The sequence below is a fragment of the Carica papaya genome, chromosome 2, assembly GCF_054855325.1.
Source record: "Carica papaya isolate Zhongbai chromosome 2, ASM5485532v1, whole genome shotgun sequence".
Lineage (NCBI taxonomy): Eukaryota > Viridiplantae > Streptophyta > Magnoliopsida > Brassicales > Caricaceae > Carica > Carica papaya.
In genome coordinates this window covers 2,507,399-2,527,728 of record NC_142310.1, presented here as the reverse complement: position 1 = coordinate 2,527,728, position 20,330 = coordinate 2,507,399, and the positions used below count along the sequence as shown (strand labels likewise).

Below are 20,330 nucleotides of genomic sequence, written 5' to 3'. Positions count from 1 at the left end.
CGGGCAATTAGGGTAAATCTAATAATGATGGAATGATTTTGGGGATCAATGGATTCAATAGATGGTTGGATTAGAACATGGCCGCGAGTCCGATGGTGGTGCATAATCGAGATCCATTTCCTTCAGTCATTTGAGTACAAAATTGGCCCAAACAGGACAAAGGGGAAGAAAGAATCCCAGTGGTTTTGCCAAAATGCAAAATCTAGGCTCTGTGGACGAGTAATGAACTACATACTTACAATTACAAGAAAATGATTATTTGAGATACAAAGTTTTATTACGGAAGTTAATGTGTAAATCAACTATGATACAAAAGAGACCTTTGAAGACCTGTTGGGTATGTAAAGATTGAATAAAAACATTCACATTTGTGTACCGAGGTTTCCACTACTAGTCCATCCGTCCTGAACTTGAATTGTGTACTGCAAATTCCAAATAACATCTTCTATCGAAGGACGCTTGCTTGGATCTTTGCAGAGACAGTTGATGGTGAATTCAACTGCAGTTCTTAGCGATTCATACGCGTAAGTTCCCTTGACGGAGGGATCTGTGACACTCCGTAATTTAGATGGTCCTTCGGCTAAGCTTATTTCCAGCTGTGAATTAGATCAGATTATCAGTTACAATTGGAAAAGATGCTGAAGTTCATTCTTGATTAAGAAACTGTTAAAAAGAGGAAGTAAATCTTAGTGTAAGGGTAAGTTACACATCTGTAATTACTTGTCTATTTCATTTTTTATTTTAGAAAATCTATATATATATATATATATAAAGCTGTAATATTTAACAAAATATATCAATCAAATTAAAAAAACTATTAGTAACAGAAACAAGCAAACAGTTAACCTGAAGTTTAAGCTCATCCAATTCTGTAGCAGAAGCAATCAGTTTTCCTGTTATAACCTGAAGGAGGATCAACCCAAACTGATAAACATCTTCCTTTTCTCCGCCCTCGCTGCTGCATACAAAAATGTCAACGATATCTGTTAGCTCGTATATTTGAAGACATGGAGGAGAAGAGAAGATGGAAAAGATATGGCATACCTCCCATGATTGGTCATGTTCAGTCTGGAAAGTGGGCTTTCAGAGCCTGTCTGCAAAATTTGAAACCAAACAACATAAAAGGACTGCCTTGAGTAACCTGTATAAAGTGAAGATTTATAGCCACTTCATACCTTAGATGGCAAGGGAATGTTACAGCCGCTAATTTTTGCAGTAAGGCTCTCGTCCAACAAAATCTTTTCGATATTCAAATCATTTCCGAAAATCCCAGGTGACACTCCTGTGTGCAAGAACTGAATCCCCCTTGCAACCCCAATGGTTATTGCCATTCTCTGGGGCCATTTCAGGATCTCCTTCTTCCTCCAGTCTGCCAAACCAAACATCAAAATTACTATCGCACAAAGCTTGAAAAAATATTGAAACTTTCTGGAGTAATTTGCTTTATTACCAGCAAGATAGTCTTGTAGTGATCCATTGGATATATGTTCAAGAACAACAAAGATTGTGGTGGGTGTATGAGGGTGGTCCTGGTAAGTGACGATGCAGTGGCCAAGAACACTGACCAAATGAAGATGCCTCAGTTTTGATAATACTTCCATTTGCTGCACCATGGTTTGAGGCAAATTCTTCTGCTTCAAATTTACACACTTCACCATCACCATTGTTCCATCTCTTAGCCAACCTTTATACACCTGTAAGCATTGAAATGAAGCAAATGCCTTACTGTATAGGTCACTTTGTGATTTATACAGCAATCATCGGATCTTTTACCTGTCCCTGGGTCTCTTCCCTCACCAAATTTTCTGGTTCAAAGTTGTTGGTAGCATCCTCGATTTCGTCGATAGTGAAAACTCGATATGGTGGTAGGCCAATTACTGCTGATCTCATTGTGTGGGGCACACGCCCTGCAGTACATACAAAACCCATATAGATTAATCCTTCCAAACCCTTTCTGTGGGACACTTGAGTAAGTGGTTGATCTCAAAAAATGAACTTTAAAATATCCTAAGAGAAGAAAGGTGGCTTACTTGTGTCAAGAACGGGTTTTGGGGAGCTACGGACAGGGATTTTATCTGGAACAGATCTGTTAAACTTGTTCAGTTTAGTTCTATTCTTGTCTGATCTTCTGACAACGATTAAAATCAACAATCCAAGAAGAACCACAGTGCCAACAACACCTCCAATTATACCCAGTATCAGGCCTAGTTTGACGGTGGAGCTGGACTCCCCCTGGGTTTCAATAGGAGGCTTGACAGCCAGGGCTTCTTTCTGGCAAAAAGAATGTGGATGCTGGTTCTTTGAGTTGACATTTGACAAGCAATTCCATGAACTAATCACTGTTCGATTTGAAGACTTTGAAGAAAAGCAAGAAGGCAATTTTCCTGTAAGAAGGTTGCTGGAAATGTCTAAAAATAGAAGCTTGGAACTGCAAAATATGTTTCCTGGTAAAGCTCCATTCAATTGATTCTTGGCTAAATTCAGATATTGAATTGAAGGCGAAGAGAAGATGAAAGATGGGATTGGCCCTATAAACTTGTTCAAAGAGATGTCTAGGTGCTGTAGCTGATTAAAGTTCTTGAACTGTGAAGGAATTTCAGATCTAAAAGAATTGTTTCTCAAATTGAGAATCACAAGATTGTGGGTCAGCAAGGGAAGCTCAGGACCCAGATGATTACCACCCAAGTTTAGCTCTTGTAAAAGTGACAAACCTTGAAGATCTGGGACACTGCCATTAAACAAGTTATCAGCCAAAACAAGGCTTTTTAGGCTCTTGAAGGAACCAATTTGTGGGGGAATCTCACCATGGATGAAATTTGAGCTGATATTAAGAACTTCAAGTGACCTAAACCTGTTGATCTTTGCTGGTAAAGGACCCCATAATCCTAAGGAAACCAGAGATAATACCTTCAAGCTGGAAAGCTTTGTGAGGGTGGTGAAGAAGGCATCAATGGAGAACTTATCAGACAGTCTAGGGGAAGTCTTGTTTCCAGTGATACTCAACTCTGTAACGTGGTTATCTGTGCAGACAATCTTGAGAGAAGGAGAGTAAGGAAGGTAGCAGAAGTTGGTCCAGTTGTTCCATCCCTGAAGAGGTTGAGGATATTCAACAAGCTTTTGAACTTGGAAAAGGATTCTGATTTCAGTAGGGCTCAGTTGCCCTGTTGAAGCTGGAACTAACAGAGTGAAAACCAGAGAAGAAACCAAGAAACTCCATGAAACCTCCATTGATTTAACTTCAAAGGAGAATGAAATACAGTAATATTGGTATCTTTCAGATTAAAGCAGGTTCAGTGAAAAAGAAATGAATGTTTAGCACAAAGGACAAGAATTTCACCTAATACCATTTATGAACAAAGTAGCCATTAATGCTTCCTCTGTTCATCAGAGATTAAAAAAGAAAGAAAGCATAAAACTTTAAGCGAAGAGAAACTGAAAAAAAAAAAAAAAAAGGGGTTAGGTGGATACAAGAAAAAGCAGCAGGAAATAAAGAACTTTACAGGGAGCAGAATTTTTAGAGTTCAAGATATCTTGGTCTGAGTGCCTAAACAATAAACTAACAGAAAAAAATAACTTTCCAGGGAAAGTGACGGAAGGTCAAGAACTGAGGAAGTGAGCAAGATCATACAAAAAATAAGACCATTTGTTGAAGAAGAGAAGAAGCCATTTCAGAGAAGAGAGTCAATAGATCCGATCAGCCTCACAGTGAAAATTTTCCATTAAAAGTGAAGCAGCAGCAACATGCAGGACAAAATAGGAAAGTGCTAAATGGCTTTATGAAATCCTAATAGCGTACTACGTGAACTACAGTATCAAATTACAAGACAGGTTTGGGAAGAGAAAGCAGACTAGTCAAAGTCAACTTTTTGGCTTCACCGGAATCGAACAGCAGAGATTACAAGCTCTCCGGTGTTGACCACGCTTGTTACTGTGGACCCTCGAGTATCCCAGCAATAGGCACGTGCTATGAGCACGTGAGCCTCCGCGGTGCAATCCAGATAACCCACGTGCTCTTTTGGTCCCCGCGTTTTTTTTATTTTCTATTTATATAATTTTTTAATACATATAAGTGATTTTAATCGAATTTATAAATAACTTTCCACTATATTTAACTGTTAATCTAAGTTTTTAAAAAATAAAATATATATTTTAAAACTAATTTATATTATTGGGTCGTGTTTAAAAATTTCAAATAAGCAAAAATTTAAATAATAATATTTTATATTCATTAAAATAGGTGGAACCCAGAAAAGGAAAGCCACCGGGCAATGCCAGGCCTGAAATTCCATGTTTGAAAAAGATGACTCGACACATTCAAATGGTGGCGGCTGGCACTACGTGGGAGTGTATGCTTTTTTTTTAAAAAAAAAAAATCTTTAATAAATTTCTATTTTTTGAAAGATTAAACTAATTTAAGATTAAAAAGAGTAATTTTAATTTAGAATAATTAACCCAAAAATATGTTCAATTAAGAAAAGTTTAAAGGCTCGAGATTGGATTAAGGGTTTGGATTATTTGTCGGTGACGAGTTGGGAAATAATTAAAAGCTTTTTTTGAGGTGTTAGTTTCACCTAATCCTCTATTATATAATTTTAAGTGGGAGCATAATTGATTTTAATTCTTTGTGATATAATTCCTAATCTTTTAGGAATCTTTGCTCACCAAGTACACACAAAAGAGTAAAAAGTAAAAGCAAAAGGGCTTTTCACACTCACAAACACACACCACAATAATACACACATCATTACTATATATATATATATATCATTAAAAGTTTAAATGAATAATTTATTATATCTATATCGGGACTAACAATATTTGATTGTTTAAAATGTTCATTTTATCTAAAAATATTACAGTTTCACTAATTCACTAGTAAAAATTTACTAATGAATTTTATTAAATCAAACGATATAAGTTGATCATTACTGATTCATAATACTTATATAAAATGATAAATTTTATATTTTTATTAAAACTAAAAATATAATAAATTTGTTGATACTAAAATTTAATTGATCGTATAATTTTATTAATAAATTAATTATTAAATATTATAAATTAATTACTGTTAACTCGATATGAAAACGATATCTACAATTTTATATAAGGCTTTTGCATATGGCATTGCATTGAAAATGGGTAATCAAAAAATGGAAAATGATAACACAAAAGTCGTCGCATTTGTTGGATCACATGAATTAATTTGATAGTTTATTTAATCTTGTGTTATAGGAAGGGGTTTGCTTTTGGCACATATAGCCAATTAAGATCTTCTTGTTAAGCCTACAATAATCTCTTACCATATATATTATATATATATATATATACATACATATACATACATACATGCACAATTATAGTATAAAAGACCTTGATTTAGTCACCATCTACACACACACACACATATATATATACATTATAAATAAACAATGATAGATTAAGTTTTTAATCTAAGTGATTATATATATATTGTTTTAAAGTGTAATAAGTTTAATGATATTTAGCTTAATTTAGTAGGTTTTAATATAATTTAATTATTATAATTATATAAATATACTATTTACTAGTAAAATTTAAATTCATAAATTTTAAATATAATACGAAAATCTTAATATTTATAATGTCATGATATCTATATATGTATATAAGTTTATTTTATATATCTTCATTTAGATGAGTATTTGGACCATATTTTATAAAATATTATTTTTATTTAAAAATATAAAATTTATTGATATTTAATTTAATTAGGTGACTTTTTAATTTAATTAAATTAGTATAGTTCTATAATAAAATTTAAATTTATAATTTTAAAATAATTTTTTTTTATTAACTAATGGTGTTTTGTTTTTGTGTGTATATATATATATATATATATATATATATATATATATAAATATGTATTCCCACTTGGGTGAGCATTTGGACCATATTTTTATAATAATTGCAGTTTGGTATGATATTATAATGATGATTAAGTTAGTTAGGAGGATAATAATTAAATGAGTGGCGGGTCAAATCAGGGTTGTCCTCATTAACCGGACACTGCCTTCCGCAGTATTTAATTAAAGAAAATATTGTTTAAATTTTATTAATTTTAATTAAATCTGTAATATATTTTTTTCACTTTATTTTCTGAATATATATATTTTTTAATTTCACATAAAATTTTATATCAACTCAAATTTTTTTATTATTTTTTTCAATTATTAAAATAAAAGTTTTTAAATAAATTTTACATAATTCGAATTAAAATAAATCGTTTATTTATTTGTTTAGATCGAGAAATAAGTCAAATTTTATTTAATTTAATTAGATTTAGATTATTTAATTTAATATAATTTTATTTAGACTGAAATTTGACTACATTTTTTGTGTGGAATATTTTTTTTATTATATAATAAAATTTTGAATAATAACCAAAATATTTTCATTTAAGAAAAAAAGGATAAAACTAAAATATCCTCAACCGAACCCACCGGACGAGGGGCCGTTTTTATTTAAATGTTGAATCTTACGGGGAGCAGAAATGGGCCCGCTTTTAAAGGCCTCAGGCCCAGAACGTTAGTTTCTCAACGGCGCCGTTTAAGAGATATTTATCTTCTTTCCCTTTTTAACCCTTCTTCCTCCTCTCCAAGAGACTCCAGTCCCTCTCACTCAACCTCTCAGATCTTCACGCTCTGCTACCAGTGGAACAAAGACAAAGGTAAGGAGCGAGGAAGTAAAGTTCTCCAACACTCTTTATCTCTTCTGCAGTTGATAAACAATGAGATGTTAACAGTCCTGGACAGTGGTTGTTCATTTCTTTTTTGAAATTTTATTTGTTATGCAGTGAAGGCGGCCTATTAGGGTTTTCAAAGGACTGCTTCTTCAGGTAAGAATATCTCAACTTGATTTTATCTCATTTTTGTAATCCTTTCGCGTTGAAGAGTTCATGCGTTCATATAGTACGGATTAGATCTCTATCACGCTTCGCGTATTTACTTGTTTACTGGTATTCTCTGATTTTAGCTGCTTTTCTTCTCTTGAACCGGCTCTTTCTTTTTTTATTTCTTTATAACTTTTTATTTTGCTGGAGTTGGTTTCGCATTGCGGCTTGGTGTTAGTGATGGTTTTTCTCGTAGCTTCCCCATTGCTATTCATTTTCGTTGCTGTTACGATGATGAAGTTGGTGTCTACGTTTTTCACGGCTACAATGCTGCTCATTTTCTGGTTCAGTGTGTCCAAAATGAATTTGATTTTTCATTTTAGTGGTGCTTAAGCAGCCTCTCTTGTGCTGCAGCAATTGTCGAGATGGAGTATAAGGTTCATAAGTTGGGTTTGACACTCAGAACGCTACTAAAAATATCTTGATTTGAGATTTTTAAAGACATTGGCAAATAAGTTAGCTATTCTGGCATAGTTTGTAATAACTCCTTTAATGCTGCAATATAAGGTATAAGATTTAAGTTTGGGGTCCTATTACTATGTGCTAAGAATGTTTATTTTCTTGTAAATTGTGCTGGCACTACATGATGTTAAATGTTTTATGTATAAAAGCAGGTTTCTAATTCAAGTACCTGGGGTCTTATTTATTGTCTTGCTGAGATGGGAAAGACCCCTGGAAAATGGATCAGGACCCTACTTGGGAAGAAGTCATCAAAGTCAAATTTGTCAAAAGGAAGAGCAAAATTGGTGAGAAAACATAAACTTCTTACCAAATATAGGTGCATTAAGTTTTATTTATCAGAGAATATTGTAGAAGATATATACTTTTTCTCTGACAAAGCATCATTATAGGGCTTTGCCTGTTTAACTGATGTTCAATTTTTGGGAACTGTGAATTTTTAATTGGTGATTTGATTATTCATATGAAGGATTCTGCAAATGAAGAGGAGTCACTGATCGCATCACATGTAATGGTGGATCCTCCATTGGTTTCAGCCCAAATTCCTGGGACGAGTGCAAGAGATGTGGTGGATTCAGACAAGGGGATGACTGTCAAATTATCAAATGATCATTTAAATCCTTTGTCCTCAAAAGAGAATGAAGATGATCAACTGAACATAAATTCGGGTCCACCAGAAGATTATGAGAGTACCAAGCATGAGCAAGCTGCAAGAAAAGTGCAGGCTACTTTTAGAGGTCATCAGGTAATTTCCTCTTGCTGTAAGACTTATTGCTGTTTTGGGCTTTTATGAATCAGAACCTGGTGCAACTGCAAGGGCTAAAGAATTTATGATTTTGATCTTTAGTTAATTCTGCAAAGAGAAGTAAATGTAACTTTTTTGAAGGTAAAATTATTTGGATAGTGGCTTCAGGTTTTCACTTCACTTTGAAGTGTTATGTGAGGTCATTTTCCCTTAGCCTTATAATACTTCTCTTAATCGTCAAAATATGTGGTGCTTTTTCTTTTTTGTTCCATTTGTATTTCACTAATAATGGCATATCATTTTAAAGGCTCGTAGGGCATTTAAAACTCTTAAGGGTATCATAAGGCTGCAAGCTGTTATTCGTGGTCACTTGGTTAGAAGACAAGCTGTTGCCACGTTATTCTGCATCTGGGGAATTGTTAAGTTTCAGGCAATTGCCCGAGGTAGAAAGGTCAGATCTTCAGATGTTGGGAATGAGATCCAGAGAAAATATCCAGGAATACTTCAGGTAGTTTTTCCGGTCACTGATACCTGATCCTTAGCTCTTCAATTGTGTTTTTCAATTGATGGGAGTGATTTGGAACCAGGGGTGGGGAATGGTACAGATGGTGTCAATTCTCAAATGGTTGTTTTTGGCTTTTTGTGTTTTTCATGTACTTTTTTTCCTCCCATCTTTTTAGTGATGATTTTTTTTTTCTTGTTCCTTTACCAGGCTGGTAAATGCTCTGAACCTTTTGGTGCGAATGTGAATGCTCAAATGCAGAAGCTGTCAAAATATGCCATTGTTCAGAAGGTATGAGCTGCCTTTTCCTTTCTTGGCACAGATGCATATGCAAGAATCTCCTTATAGGGGGGCTCTTCCTGATAACTAATTCATCTTTCATCTGTGTTGTAAAAGAATCCAGGATATTTTAGTCTTATAGTATGCTTCCTGTTTAATGCTATGACAATAGGTTACTTCATTCCAAAAATTTGTGTAGGATATTGATATTTCAAAAAAAAAAAAAAGAAATTGTGTAGGACATTTGTTTTCGCTCTCTAATATGGATTCAACTCATTGCATTTAAATGTTTAATGTTGGTTGATAGCTTAGTTTTAGTTTGATTCACAATCTTGTATTCGTAACTTGCACTATTTCTAGATGTTAGGACTTGCCATTTGTAGCACTTCATCTGTCAAGACATGGCATCCCATCCTATATGTATATTGATCTCAACTTTTATTGATCTCAACTTTTTGAAATTCTTTGTCAAGCTAGCTCTCTGATGCTTATCAGATCCATTCTTAGCTTTCATACCTGGATATTTAGTTTGGCGAATATAGAAATCCTTTTGTAATTTGGGCTGTGTGACAGTGCAGGTTTGACATAAAAATGATGATCATGATGAAATTGAAATTTTAGGATGTATCTGTTGGAAAAATCTAACCTCGTATTATATTAATGGATCTTATGGTAGAGGGAATACAAATTATCATGACTTGGTTATGCCTTCATTTTTTTGGGGGGTAAAAGATTACACCTTTATCTGTGTGCTGGTAACTGTTTATCTCTTTCTATAGCCTTTTTTTAGTAGAAATAGTTTTATTATTTACTGGGTATGAGGTGAGGGATTATTGCCAGTATAATAACTAGGTACGAGACGCACTTTTTTATTCTTTTTAAAAAATAACTAGGAACAAGACAAAGATTTGCTAGTTATTATGACAACTTAAGCATAGGCTAATGGTTTGAAAGTCTGAAACCATGTTTTAGAAAAAGACTTTGAAGCCGAAATTCCCTACCCCTATAGAAAGGGGTTATTTTCCCCTTCAAAAGTGCTTGTCTCCCTCTACCTCTAGGTTAGCCGGGGAATATACAGTAGAATTAGCTATCCCTCTTCTTGATGGTGTCCACCTCTGTTCCATTGCAAGTGCCAAGCTCATCAACAACATCCCAACCACTGCCCAATTTGTTCCCATGATTGCTAAAGCCTCCTTGTTCAAGAGCACAGCAAAAGGGTGCGGCAAGGCCTTTCTGCATCCTGTTTACAAGAACTTTTATCTCCTTCTCTTTAAGGTCTCGATGGTGAGGATCCTTTCCATTGAAGCATCCCGAGCAAAAATGATAATGATGGAGGACATTTCCTCTTCCAAACATCTTTCTATGGAAAATCTATTAAATCCAGCTGTGCTATGGTGTTTTCTGCATACTTCATATGGATGCCGGTTTAATGAGATTAGTTCCTAGGTAAGCTTTTTCCTTGTCTAGGGCCCAAAAAAAGAGGCTTGCTGTCCCCATCTATCAATTTTTAAGGTACCTTCCTAACAAAATGAACTTTCCACATTTCTTATTGCCCTGTTGTAGCCCTACTGTCTCCCATCCTTCAATACTTCTGCCGGCTGGAAATGCTTAAAAGGTCTGGAAACTGATTTTTAGGGAATTTTGCCACAACAAACATCTTTCTTTCTTTTGTTTTCCCTGGAAATAAACCACAACAGACATCTTTAATCATTTTTGTAGGATATTTAGATATTCATTGGGATCTGCAAGATGCAGTGTGTGAATTACTTTATGGTCAGCAATTTTCTTTGGTCATTTATACCTGAAAGGAGCCCCTTTGATGTGGGAAAAGTTAAGGATTTTGTCTACTTGAGAATTTTGTGGATAAAAACATCACTTAGACATATCACTTAGAGTTTCTTAGATATTAGACTTCAGAATCTTTAAGTATCATACTTAAGGTTTGTTGCATCACAAGACCAGAATGATGGAGAAAATTCTCTACTATTTATTGAATAACTGGACTGTGCTCAAAAGTGAGCTTACACAAATATTTATGGTGCTTTCTATGTTTTCCAAACAATTTTTTTTTTTTAAAATAAAAAGTGTAAGAGTATATTAATAGGCACCAAGTAGGTGCCACCCATGTACAATGTATTTACAGAGTAGTAGTAGTATCTATGACATTTCCAACGTCTTCCCACCTATACATGTTTTCCAAATAACAATAGAGTACTTTATTGATATCAATGCTAAAACTATAATAAGATACTCCTATGTATATGCAGTAGTTTATAATTGTAGACTCTTAAGTAACACATTAATTTTTTATTTGAAAGAAATATAATTTCTGATCTATTTAGGAAATCTCAGTAAATCCATTCTGCATTACCCTTTTTGATGGAGTAAATTTCAGTCAAAATGGCATGGCACATGCTTGTGTAGCTGCTTGATCGTAAGAGATAATACATGATGGAGCTAGATGTTATGAGACAGTGACATATCGTGAGATTTTGTACCAATTAAGCAAATTTTATAGCATATCCAAATATGTAGAAATCATGTTATAATGAATGTTTGATGCATCCTTCCAGCTACTATCTAGAACCTTCTTTTTCTCACCAAGTGATTCTGATTCCTTTACAGTTTCACGCAAGGGAGGGAGGTCATGTTATATGGCATGCTGTTATTATTTTTTTTCTTTTCTGGTTTTCCAAACTAAGCGTGTGATTATGTTTGTATATCCATCACTTTCAGTTTCTGGCTCCAGCACCAACTGTACTACCTTTACAGCTTCAATACACTCCAGGGGAACCTAACTCAGCCTGGGAATGGCTTCAACGTTGGACAAGATTGCGCTTTTGGGAACCTTCTTTGCCAGTGAATAAGAATGTTGGTTCAAATTCCAAGACAAAGAGTGGAAATTCTAAGACAGTTGAAACCCAACCAGGAAGACGGAAGCAAGGTGTTAGGAAGGTGTCCAGTGTGAATTCTGAAAGCAGTCCAAATCAATCTACTTCAGGGAAAGAAAAACCTAAACGCTATGTGAGAAAGGTTTCTGAACAACCCATAGATTCAGTTCGCGAGCATCCTAAAAATGACACTTACAAGCTTAAGCAACATGCAAGAAAAAGTACAGATTCAACAAGGGAAGTTTCTTCTGACTTATTTGAGGTTAGTAATGAGAAACCAAAGTATAGTCTTAGGAGTGTTTCAAAATCTGCAGTCTCAGATATTTCTGGGAAGGCTGCTGGTGAATCTGCTGAGAAGAGGAAAGGTATGATTGTGGCAACAGCAAAACAGACTGATGTTGAGACCGATAAGAAATTAGAAGTTTCGGATAATTCATTGAAAGAGTTAAATGACAATCACACTATTGGCTTGCATACTGTCGAGATCACTGGTAAAATTGGAAGCATCAGAGGGACAAATACCGAGTTATGCTCTAAAGGTGATAGCATCAGCAATGAGAACTCACAAGCAAGTGAACGAAGAGCTTCTTTACCCGCAAAGATGGTGGATAATCAAGACAGTGGATTGCATAGCGCTCGGAAAGTTCCTAGTTATATGGCACCAACTGAATCTGCTAAGGCCAAGCTGAGAGGACAAGACTCCCCTAGGTTTTCAGAAGATGGTTTTGAGAAAAATGGTTTAACACGGCGGCATTCTCTCCCATCTTTGGCCAATGGAAAATTCAGTTCATCATCTCCAAGAGCTGTGAGGTTGGTTCAAGGCTCTGGCAAAGGATTGATCAACAGTGAGAGATCACTATCATCTTCTAGAGATGGTTGTGGTAAGAGCATTATAAAGTTTTTCACGCACCTTGATCTTTCTACTGGATTTGTCTGCTTTTCAATTTTTTCTCTAGATGATAATTCTTTTTATTTTTCTGGGTATCTTCTAAAGACTAATATGGAAGAGTTTAGTTGTTACACCAGATAGTTGCATTTGCATGCATATAGATATATGCATGTAATTCTTTGCATTTAGATGTATACATAATCTTTTTTTAGTTCATTTCACTGTGAGAAAATGGTATGCATGATGTTGGAGCTATAGGCCTTGGAATATTAACCTTAGAATATTTGATGGGACAGAAAATCATCTTGCATTAATCTCCTTCGCTACAATTTTTTTTTTTTTGAGATAAAAAGAGTATATATTAAGTATACGCCACCAAGGGGTTTTCCACCCATGTACAAAGTATTTACTCTTGGTTAGAAAGTCAATAACCTTCCCTATGGGTTAGAAAGCGTAGTGTTTCCTCAAGTTGATTAGTTTTTTCCTCCGCGTCTGAATTGAGGTTGTCTCCACATAGAACTGGTAAATCTGATGAGGGCACTAAAAATATTGGAAGCTTGTTTGTCATTCTGACTGTCCAGCATTTTTAATTTACATTTTTCAGATAAGACAATCAGGGCTGAGTGGAGGAGGTGATTTCGCTGTAGCAGAGGCAATTTTTAACATTCCTTCAGAGGTGAAAATACATGCAACTTATCTTCAAATTTTATTTATGTTCATTAGAAAGTTGTTGTATAACTATATTCTACATCAACTAAGTCTTTGGCATCTATAGCCGCTTTCTTTAAGTTTCCTGGTACTTTGGGCATGTAGGTGAGTAAATATATCTAGGCTTTTCACTTAATGAGTTGGTTCTTTTTCAGGTCTGCTGTATAAATTTATGTTTTGTACTTCTTTGCCTTCATACAGAAGATACTAAGATATGAAAGGTTTCTCATTTTGAACTATATATGGTGATTATCTTCAAATTTTATTTATGTTTATTAGAAGATAGTTGTATAACTAGATGCTATGTCAACTAATTAATCTTTGGCATCTATAGCTGCTTTCTTCAATTTTCCTGGTACTTTGGGCATGTAGATTAGTAAACATATCTACGCTTGTCTTCAAATTTAATTTTATTTATGTTCATTAGAAGATAGTTGTATAACTAGATGCTATGTCAACTAATCAGTCGTTGGCATCTACAGCCGCTTTCTTTAGTTTTCCTGGTACTTTGGGCATGTAGGTGAGTAAATATATCTAGGCTTTTCACTTAATGAGTTGGTTCTTTTTTAGGTCTGCTGTATAAATTTATGTTTTGCACTTCTTTGCTTTCATATAGAAGATACTCAAATATGAAAGGTTACTCATTTTGAACTATACACCGGGATTATCTGGTTATTTGCATTATGATTCCCAAAAAACTTAGCATTTATCTATGATATGCTTGAAATTTTAAATGCGACCGGCTGTCTCATTTTTAATTATTGGGTTAGGTGTTGATTGTGGAGGAATCTCATGGATTTTTCATAGCAGATTTGGTTGTGTTTTTATCAATCTGGATTGGACAGTGGTTCACCCAAATCCTTTGAATTTCGACTTCCAGCTGAACTGATGCTGTGTGGTTGATGACTAACATTAACTTTTGTTTTGAGGAAGCATGACTAACGTGGTTGATGTGGTGAATAACATGACGCTGATTTTGCTCCACAATTTAGGCCACATCTTGAGTTGTTCAGGAGTACCTGATGGGAGGACAGACTCATAATGAAAGGGAGTTACCAGTATAAGTAAAAGCATAAAAGACAAATATGATCTCTTTCTTTCCTTGTATTATGTAAATTTTAACATGAGAAACCTTCATAGGGTCTTCACTTAATGCAGAATAAATAAAACCATAAAAGACATCTCTGATGTCTTTCTTTCCTTATTTATGTAAACTTTCATAGTCTTCACACAATACAGAATGCAAACAATGAGGTTCCTGGAGTCCAAGTTGGATGTAACTGGGCAGCAGGGCCAACCTTGTATCCATGCCCAATGTAAATGCAGCCGTAGTTGGCTGAGGCACCCCCATAAACAGTTGCACCAGTGTTGTAGGCCCAAATAATCTTGCCGTTGCTGGTATCTATTGCATAAATAGGACCATTTGGGGCTACAGACCCTGCAAATAGTACTCCATTGGCAACCGTCACAGGGCCATGGGCAGTGTCGTTGCTGGGGTTGGCCGTGGACCACAATATTGCCCCTGAATTAGCATCCAAAGCAACCCATGCCCCAGCTGTTGTTGTTTGGGTCGTTGGTTTGAGGGTGAAGTTTTCACGGTTGCTGTTGACTATGTTTGTGTACACCCTTCGCCCATCTGTGGCAGCACCCCATTGTCCTCCTCCCTCAATTCCGCCCGGCCCTGCCTTCTGCACAATTCACATATTTTTGTCATAGTAAAGCTATTGACATTGTTTAAGTAAGAGATTTGTCTGAGTCGATTATAACAGAAAGAATTAAGATAGATTTGTTGTGATCCCTCACCTTGGACCAGAGAATTCTACCATTGTCACGATCTAAACACCATACAAATCCACTCTTCTGTACAGCAGCCACAGCATCACGAGTTGTTCCATTAACAGAGATGGTAAGCAACATAGGAGCCTCCCCAAAATCTGCACTCAAGTTGGGTCCTGGAGGACAATCAGGATTGTTAGGAATTAAACAAGCAAAATAAAAAACATCGTAGCCACCCAATTGCCTGTTCCATTGAATCCTCCCAGAATCAAGATCAATAGCTAGGATGGAGTTGAAGTTGACATCAGGGCCAATACATTGATCAGGCTGAGTGGGTCTTGTTGTTTGATTGTTTTGCTTCTCTTGACATTCCAGAACGTCTTTGGGAGCTATGTAGAGGTTGCCTGTGGCAACATACACGTGTCTCCTGGAAATGTCAATGGCGGGGCTACTGCCCCACACGCCTGCTCCTGGGTATCCTCCCAGTTTTCCTCCGTTGTCAGGAATCATGTAGGTTTGCCAGATGATTGCACCTGTTTGGAGGTTTAGTTTGACTACACTGCCTCTAAATGTGCAGCATTCACCTGCGGGCAATTCCTCCTCTAGGGATGACACTCCCACATACAATGCCCTGCCAACGAGAAAAATTTAACTTACGTTTTTTCATTAGAGAAAAGAAAATGCAGATAGTTCATGGAAATTTAAAGACGATAATTTGGTATTTCTGAATTTTCAAAACCCATTTTCAGTTCAAGTTAGTTTTGCTATGCATCTTCAGTACATTTGTATCTGAATACTTTTGATTTAGTCCCACTGGAACAATATATATTGCTTATTCTCATCAAACAGAAGAGAGAAAACAAGAGGGTAATTACCCGGAGTGAACAGTTCCAGATACAGTAATCACAGCTCGAGGACGACCGTCAATTTTCGTTGACCAAAGAAGCCTTCCATTGAATCGGGAAACAGCAATCACAAAAGCTGGTCCATATATTCCAACTATCAACCTATCACCACTCACCGTGGGCGTTGATCTTGACACCGTCACGTTCACCGTCAACCCCGTCCCTCTCAGTCCCGTTATCTCGCTCAGGTTCTGCCGCCATATAAGGTCTCCATTGAACGCATTCACTGCGTACAAAAACCCATTCCACGATGGAAAGTACACGACTCCGTTCACCACTGCCGGAGTTGCAGAGATATCATTTCCAGCTTCGAATCTCCATCTTAGCCTTAAGAAGTTTCTTACCATAAAAGGGTTGAGCAACACTTCTCCGCCAGCATGCCTCCTGTTTGTCAAATCGCGTCCGTGATTCACCCACTGGAAAATTCCAGGCAAACCAAAAGTAAAATTTCACTATGTCAATACGGATGTGTATATATCTATATGTACACGAAAGTTGATGAAAGGAGCCGTGAGGTTGGAAGTGGGAATTACTTACATCTCCTACTGAGTAATCTATAGATACAAATAAACAGAATATCGCTGCTAAAATGATGATGATCTGCATTTTGATTGAAGCTAGTTATGGGAAGATAATTAACCTGAGTAAATTTCTTCACAGCTCATGCTTGTCATCAATTTATAGGTAAAATGTAGGCAGTTTGGTCATATACGTCCTAATTTTTGGTCTTCTTTTTCAAAAATTTCAGCTTTTTTTCAGTTCGTAATTCGATTTACTTCGATTTAAATCTACATTTTATAAATGAGTCGTGGATGAAATGACAAACTATCCGGTTAGCAATTAAGTTATTATTTTCTTTTACGCTTCGTAAGAAAAGATATATTAATTTTCAAAAGTTTTTCAAGGATAAATTACAAAAAATTTTTAAATTCCAAATAGAAAAGTATATATATATATATATATATATGGTGACGCCTAAGGGAGCTTTACAAAATTGTGTAAGCTAGAAATTGACTGATTTTCAGATACTTTAGATAGGGTAAGAAAACAGATACGTATTTGAAATCTGGGTACGGCTGAGGAGGTTGTCCTCCATTTCAGGGCAATGGTTAGTACTAAAATTTTCTTTTGCATTAATTAATGGTGAGAAAACAACATTTTATTTCTAGTTCTATATATATAAAGATATATATATACATATATATATATGTACATATATGTGTGTATGTGTATGTTATTGAAAGAAATTATTTCAGCATCAACGAGTAATGATGAACTCTACCAGTATTTCCTATATTATCTTAAGCATTTTCTAGATTCTTGCAACAATTTTTTTTGTAAAATCTAAAAATGTCAAATTTTTAACGAAAAATACATATTAATCCTTGATTAAGAAATTACATATACATATATATATATATATATATTTGATACTGAATTAGGATTGAGATGGCAAGGTATTGAAGGCTAAGCATATTTAACAATATATCCTTGTGCTTTGAATTATACATATATATATATATATATATATACAAACATAATAGCCACTTTGTAAGTACCCTAATTAATTAAATAGTTATCTGTATACATAATATATAGTTTATAAATAAGTTGAATATACATATATATATATATATATATATATATATGAGATTGAATTGATACTACTTTGTCAACCCTATATTCTGACGTCGTCGTAGTACATACGTAGCATAACCAAAGATAATAAAAGGGAAAAAAACACAGCTTGTGATGATGATGATGATGATATATATATTTCCATCATCATGGTGTTAAGATCAGCTTCAATGGTGGATCGATGTAAAGTAAGGTAGCTACCAGAGTTCCCCCAAACACTTCAGTATTAGGCCTAAAATGAGCCCGCATGCATTGAAGTGGTCAGGGAAACTCCAGGGAGAACCTCACACTTCCTTCTTTTTCATCACCATCACCTGCTACCTCCTCCAGTAACATGCACAGTGACTACATATATATATATATGTGTGTGTGTGTGTGTATGTACGTGTGTTTACATGCATATATATATACATATATATATATATAGATTTAGAGTGGAAAAGGTTTGGTTGTGTATGAGGGAGGGACCATTTTAAGAGACGATGAGTTTCTATAGAGATTGAACGTAGTCAGAATTGTGGGAAATATGAAAGATAGAGAATCATTTTCATATGTACACACACACACACACACACTTTCATATATGTATATATATACCTCCATAGTCTACCGTCACATCATCCTCAATTAAAATATTACTTAATGAACTTTCTGGTGATCTGTACATACTGCTTCCTCTCTTATAATTACCCTTGCTACAACATTGGAATGCAACATGTATGCTGATTGTTACATGCAACATATTTGGTTAGACTTTAAAAATTTTGTAATATAAAAGTTTTTAACTTAGTTCCAACAACAGATATTAGAGTTTGATTTGAATACGAACGTTACTGAAGTAGTGAATTTATGTTCATAAAGATTGAAAAAGCATATCGAAGTGATATCTTTGGAGATCAACAAAGATAATTATATAAAGTTGTAAACGTTACGAAAATAATTTCAAACTTTACGAATGAAGGAGTTAGAGAGAATAGAATAATATTTCTCGAAGGTGATTGAGATTGTAAACTAGATGATGAACTACAGTAAAAAATTTTTTTACCAAAAAGTAATTGAAAATTTTTTGATTAGTTTGTCTGAAATATATAAATACATTGTTGCTGTAATTGAAGAGTCAAAAAATTTGTTCACTTTTACAATTCAATAATTAATTAGTTCCTAAGAATCATACAAGGTGAGAGAATAGTTGAGTGAGAGTAACTTAGTTGAAAGTGCTTTCAGCACAGAAAAAAGTTTTCAAAAAATCAAAAGAATTTTCAGAAAAAAGGCAAACAAGATGTACAAAAACAGTAGAATCAAACTAAAAAAGAAATAGGATCAAGTAGCTCAAATATCTAGTATAACATATATAAGAAATCGAATATAGTACGTCGAAACGTTAAATATTGCAACAAATGTAAGAAGTACATACATATTGTGAAGCATTGTTGAACTAGAGATCATGATCGAGTAAATTTTTCTGAAGGAAAGGAGAATACAAAATATATTTTTCATACATGCCATGAAAAGAAAATCCAAAAAAGATTTTTTATACATGCATTATTGCAATAAAAGATAAGACTAAAAAAATAGTTATCACCAACTGTTTTAGTGAATTAACTACTAGTTTCGACAATCGAGTATGATCCAAATAGTATCTCAAGATAAGATGAGTTTAGTTCTTCGAGCCCAAGTTTCAATAGAAATATTTGAGAAAAATCGAATGCTCCAGAGTCACCTCTAAAAAGGATAAAAAATTTACTAAAAATTTATGAGTCATGTAATTTCACCCTAGTTGACCTACAAATCTTTAGAGAAGTTAAGAAGCAACGAAAAATTTTAGGTGAAAAAGATAATGCAAAGGTGGATGAGATTGAAGAAAAATAGTAGAATATCAAAATATGAAAGATAACAATCAGATTGGACTATGATCGACCGAGTTTATTTCCCAAAATAAATCAGGAGAAGCAAAAGAGCCATTAATGTTCAACTACTAGTGAAAATTATAGTGGATCAAGAAAGGCATAAGAATTTTTGGTTAAAGGGAGAGAGAACAATGATACAAACTAAATGAAGTTTTGTATGTTTTAACATAAGCACCAAGAGCATGTGACAGTCAAATAAATAATTACTTTGCATAGAATGAATTTAAGAACAGGCGTACCCTATGTGCTAAAGAAACTAAATTAAATGGAGAGTTTGTTGGAATATTTAGTTCATTTTCTTTGGCAGTGATGCATGGGCGGCTAGTATAGCGATGAAAAATAGAGAAATGAAGAAGGATCTGGAGAAGCCTTTAGGCGGTGAACGAAAGAAGAAGAAAAAGAAGCTAAAAACAGAGGATCTCGAGAAGAGAGAGTGGCGACTGACGACTGAGGAAGAAGAGAAGAAGACTCGAGAATGGTGGCAAAATAAAAACGTTATAATGTGAAAGGAAGTTACATGCATGAATAAAGCATAAAAGATAAACTAAGTTCTTTTTTTCCTTATATTATGTAAACTTTAAGACGAGAAATCTTTAAAAAGTTTTCACACAATGCATAATAAATAAAAGCACAAAAGATAAATTTGATGTCCTTTTTTTATATTATATAAATTTTAATACGAAAAACCATCATAGAATTT

At 34.6% G+C, this 20,330-nt stretch overlaps 3 protein-coding genes across 8 annotated transcripts; 1 reads left to right on the top strand and 2 right to left on the bottom strand.

Moving 5' to 3' along the window:
• Positions 1–96: 96 nt before the first annotated feature.
• On the bottom strand, positions 97–3,764 carry LOC110807110 (Leucine-rich repeat protein kinase family protein). Of its 2 annotated transcripts, none has more exons than XM_022032137.2 (7): positions 2,031–3,764; positions 1,774–1,907; positions 1,451–1,694; positions 1,176–1,369; positions 1,045–1,094; positions 847–955; positions 97–596 (listed from the first exon to the last, which is right to left on the bottom strand). In XM_022032137.2, the coding sequence occupies exons 1-7, from the start codon at positions 3,226–3,228 to the stop codon at positions 363–365; spliced, it is 2,163 nt and encodes a 720-aa protein (XP_021887829.2). In that variant the 5' UTR covers positions 3,229–3,764; the 3' UTR covers positions 97–362. The 2 variants fall into 2 exon arrangements, with proteins under 2 accessions (XP_021887829.2, XP_021887828.2); XM_022032136.2 differs by having other exon boundaries at positions 847–958; positions 2,031–3,763.
• Positions 3,765–6,622: 2,858 nt separating this feature from the next.
• On the top strand, positions 6,623–14,608 carry LOC110807130 (protein IQ-DOMAIN 29-like). Of its 5 annotated transcripts, none has more exons than XM_088212605.1 (9): positions 6,623–6,709; positions 6,836–6,877; positions 7,546–7,677; positions 7,860–8,135; positions 8,443–8,643; positions 8,848–8,928; positions 11,653–12,688; positions 13,301–13,372; positions 14,175–14,608. In XM_088212605.1, the coding sequence occupies exons 3-8, from the start codon at positions 7,591–7,593 to the stop codon at positions 13,330–13,332; spliced, it is 1,713 nt and encodes a 570-aa protein (XP_088068731.1). In that variant the 5' UTR covers positions 6,623–6,709; positions 6,836–6,877; positions 7,546–7,590; the 3' UTR covers positions 13,333–13,372; positions 14,175–14,608. The 5 variants fall into 5 exon arrangements, with proteins under 5 accessions (XP_088068731.1, XP_088068733.1, XP_088068730.1 ...); XM_088212607.1 differs by lacking the exon at positions 14,175–14,608 and adding an exon at positions 13,560–13,643; XM_088212604.1 differs by lacking the exon at positions 14,175–14,608 and having other exon boundaries at positions 13,301–13,643.
• Positions 14,478–17,223, bottom strand: LOC110807131 (uncharacterized). Its single transcript, XM_088212609.1, has 4 exons — positions 16,623–17,223; positions 16,056–16,501; positions 15,208–15,811; positions 14,478–15,092 (listed from the first exon to the last, which is right to left on the bottom strand). The coding sequence occupies exons 1-4, from the start codon at positions 16,689–16,691 to the stop codon at positions 14,631–14,633; spliced, it is 1,581 nt and encodes a 526-aa protein (XP_088068735.1). The 5' UTR covers positions 16,692–17,223; the 3' UTR covers positions 14,478–14,630.
• Between the last annotated feature and the right edge of the window lie 3,107 nt (positions 17,224–20,330).

Excerpts from the sequence above, each read along its gene's own strand:
- LOC110807110 (XM_022032136.2), bottom strand. The coding sequence starts at position 3,228 with ATGGAGGTTTCATGGAGTTTCTTGGTTTCTTCTCTGGTTTTCACTCTG. Across the intron at positions 959-1,044 it reads AACATGACCAATCATGGGAG|CAGCGAGGGCGGAGAAAAGG; the intron begins GTATGCCATATC and ends TTTTGTATGCAG. Across the intron at positions 597-846 it reads TGGATGAGCTTAAACTTCAG|CTGGAAATAAGCTTAGCCGA; the intron begins GTTAACTGTTTG and ends TCTAATTCACAG.
- LOC110807130 (XM_088212605.1), top strand. The coding sequence starts at position 7,591 with ATGGGAAAGACCCCTGGAAAATGGATCAGGACCCTACTTGGGAAGAAG. Across the intron at positions 8,136-8,442 it reads CTACTTTTAGAGGTCATCAG|GCTCGTAGGGCATTTAAAAC; the intron begins GTAATTTCCTCT and ends ATCATTTTAAAG. Across the intron at positions 8,929-11,652 it reads AATATGCCATTGTTCAGAAG|TTTCTGGCTCCAGCACCAAC; the intron begins GTATGAGCTGCC and ends CATCACTTTCAG.
- LOC110807131 (XM_088212609.1), bottom strand. The coding sequence starts at position 16,691 with ATGCAGATCATCATCATTTTAGCAGCGATATTCTGTTTATTTGTATCT. Across the intron at positions 16,502-16,622 it reads TAGATTACTCAGTAGGAGAT|TGGGTGAATCACGGACGCGA; the intron begins GTAAGTAATTCC and ends GGAATTTTCCAG. Across the intron at positions 15,093-15,207 it reads GTAGAATTCTCTGGTCCAAG|AAGGCAGGGCCGGGCGGAAT; the intron begins GTGAGGGATCAC and ends TGAATTGTGCAG.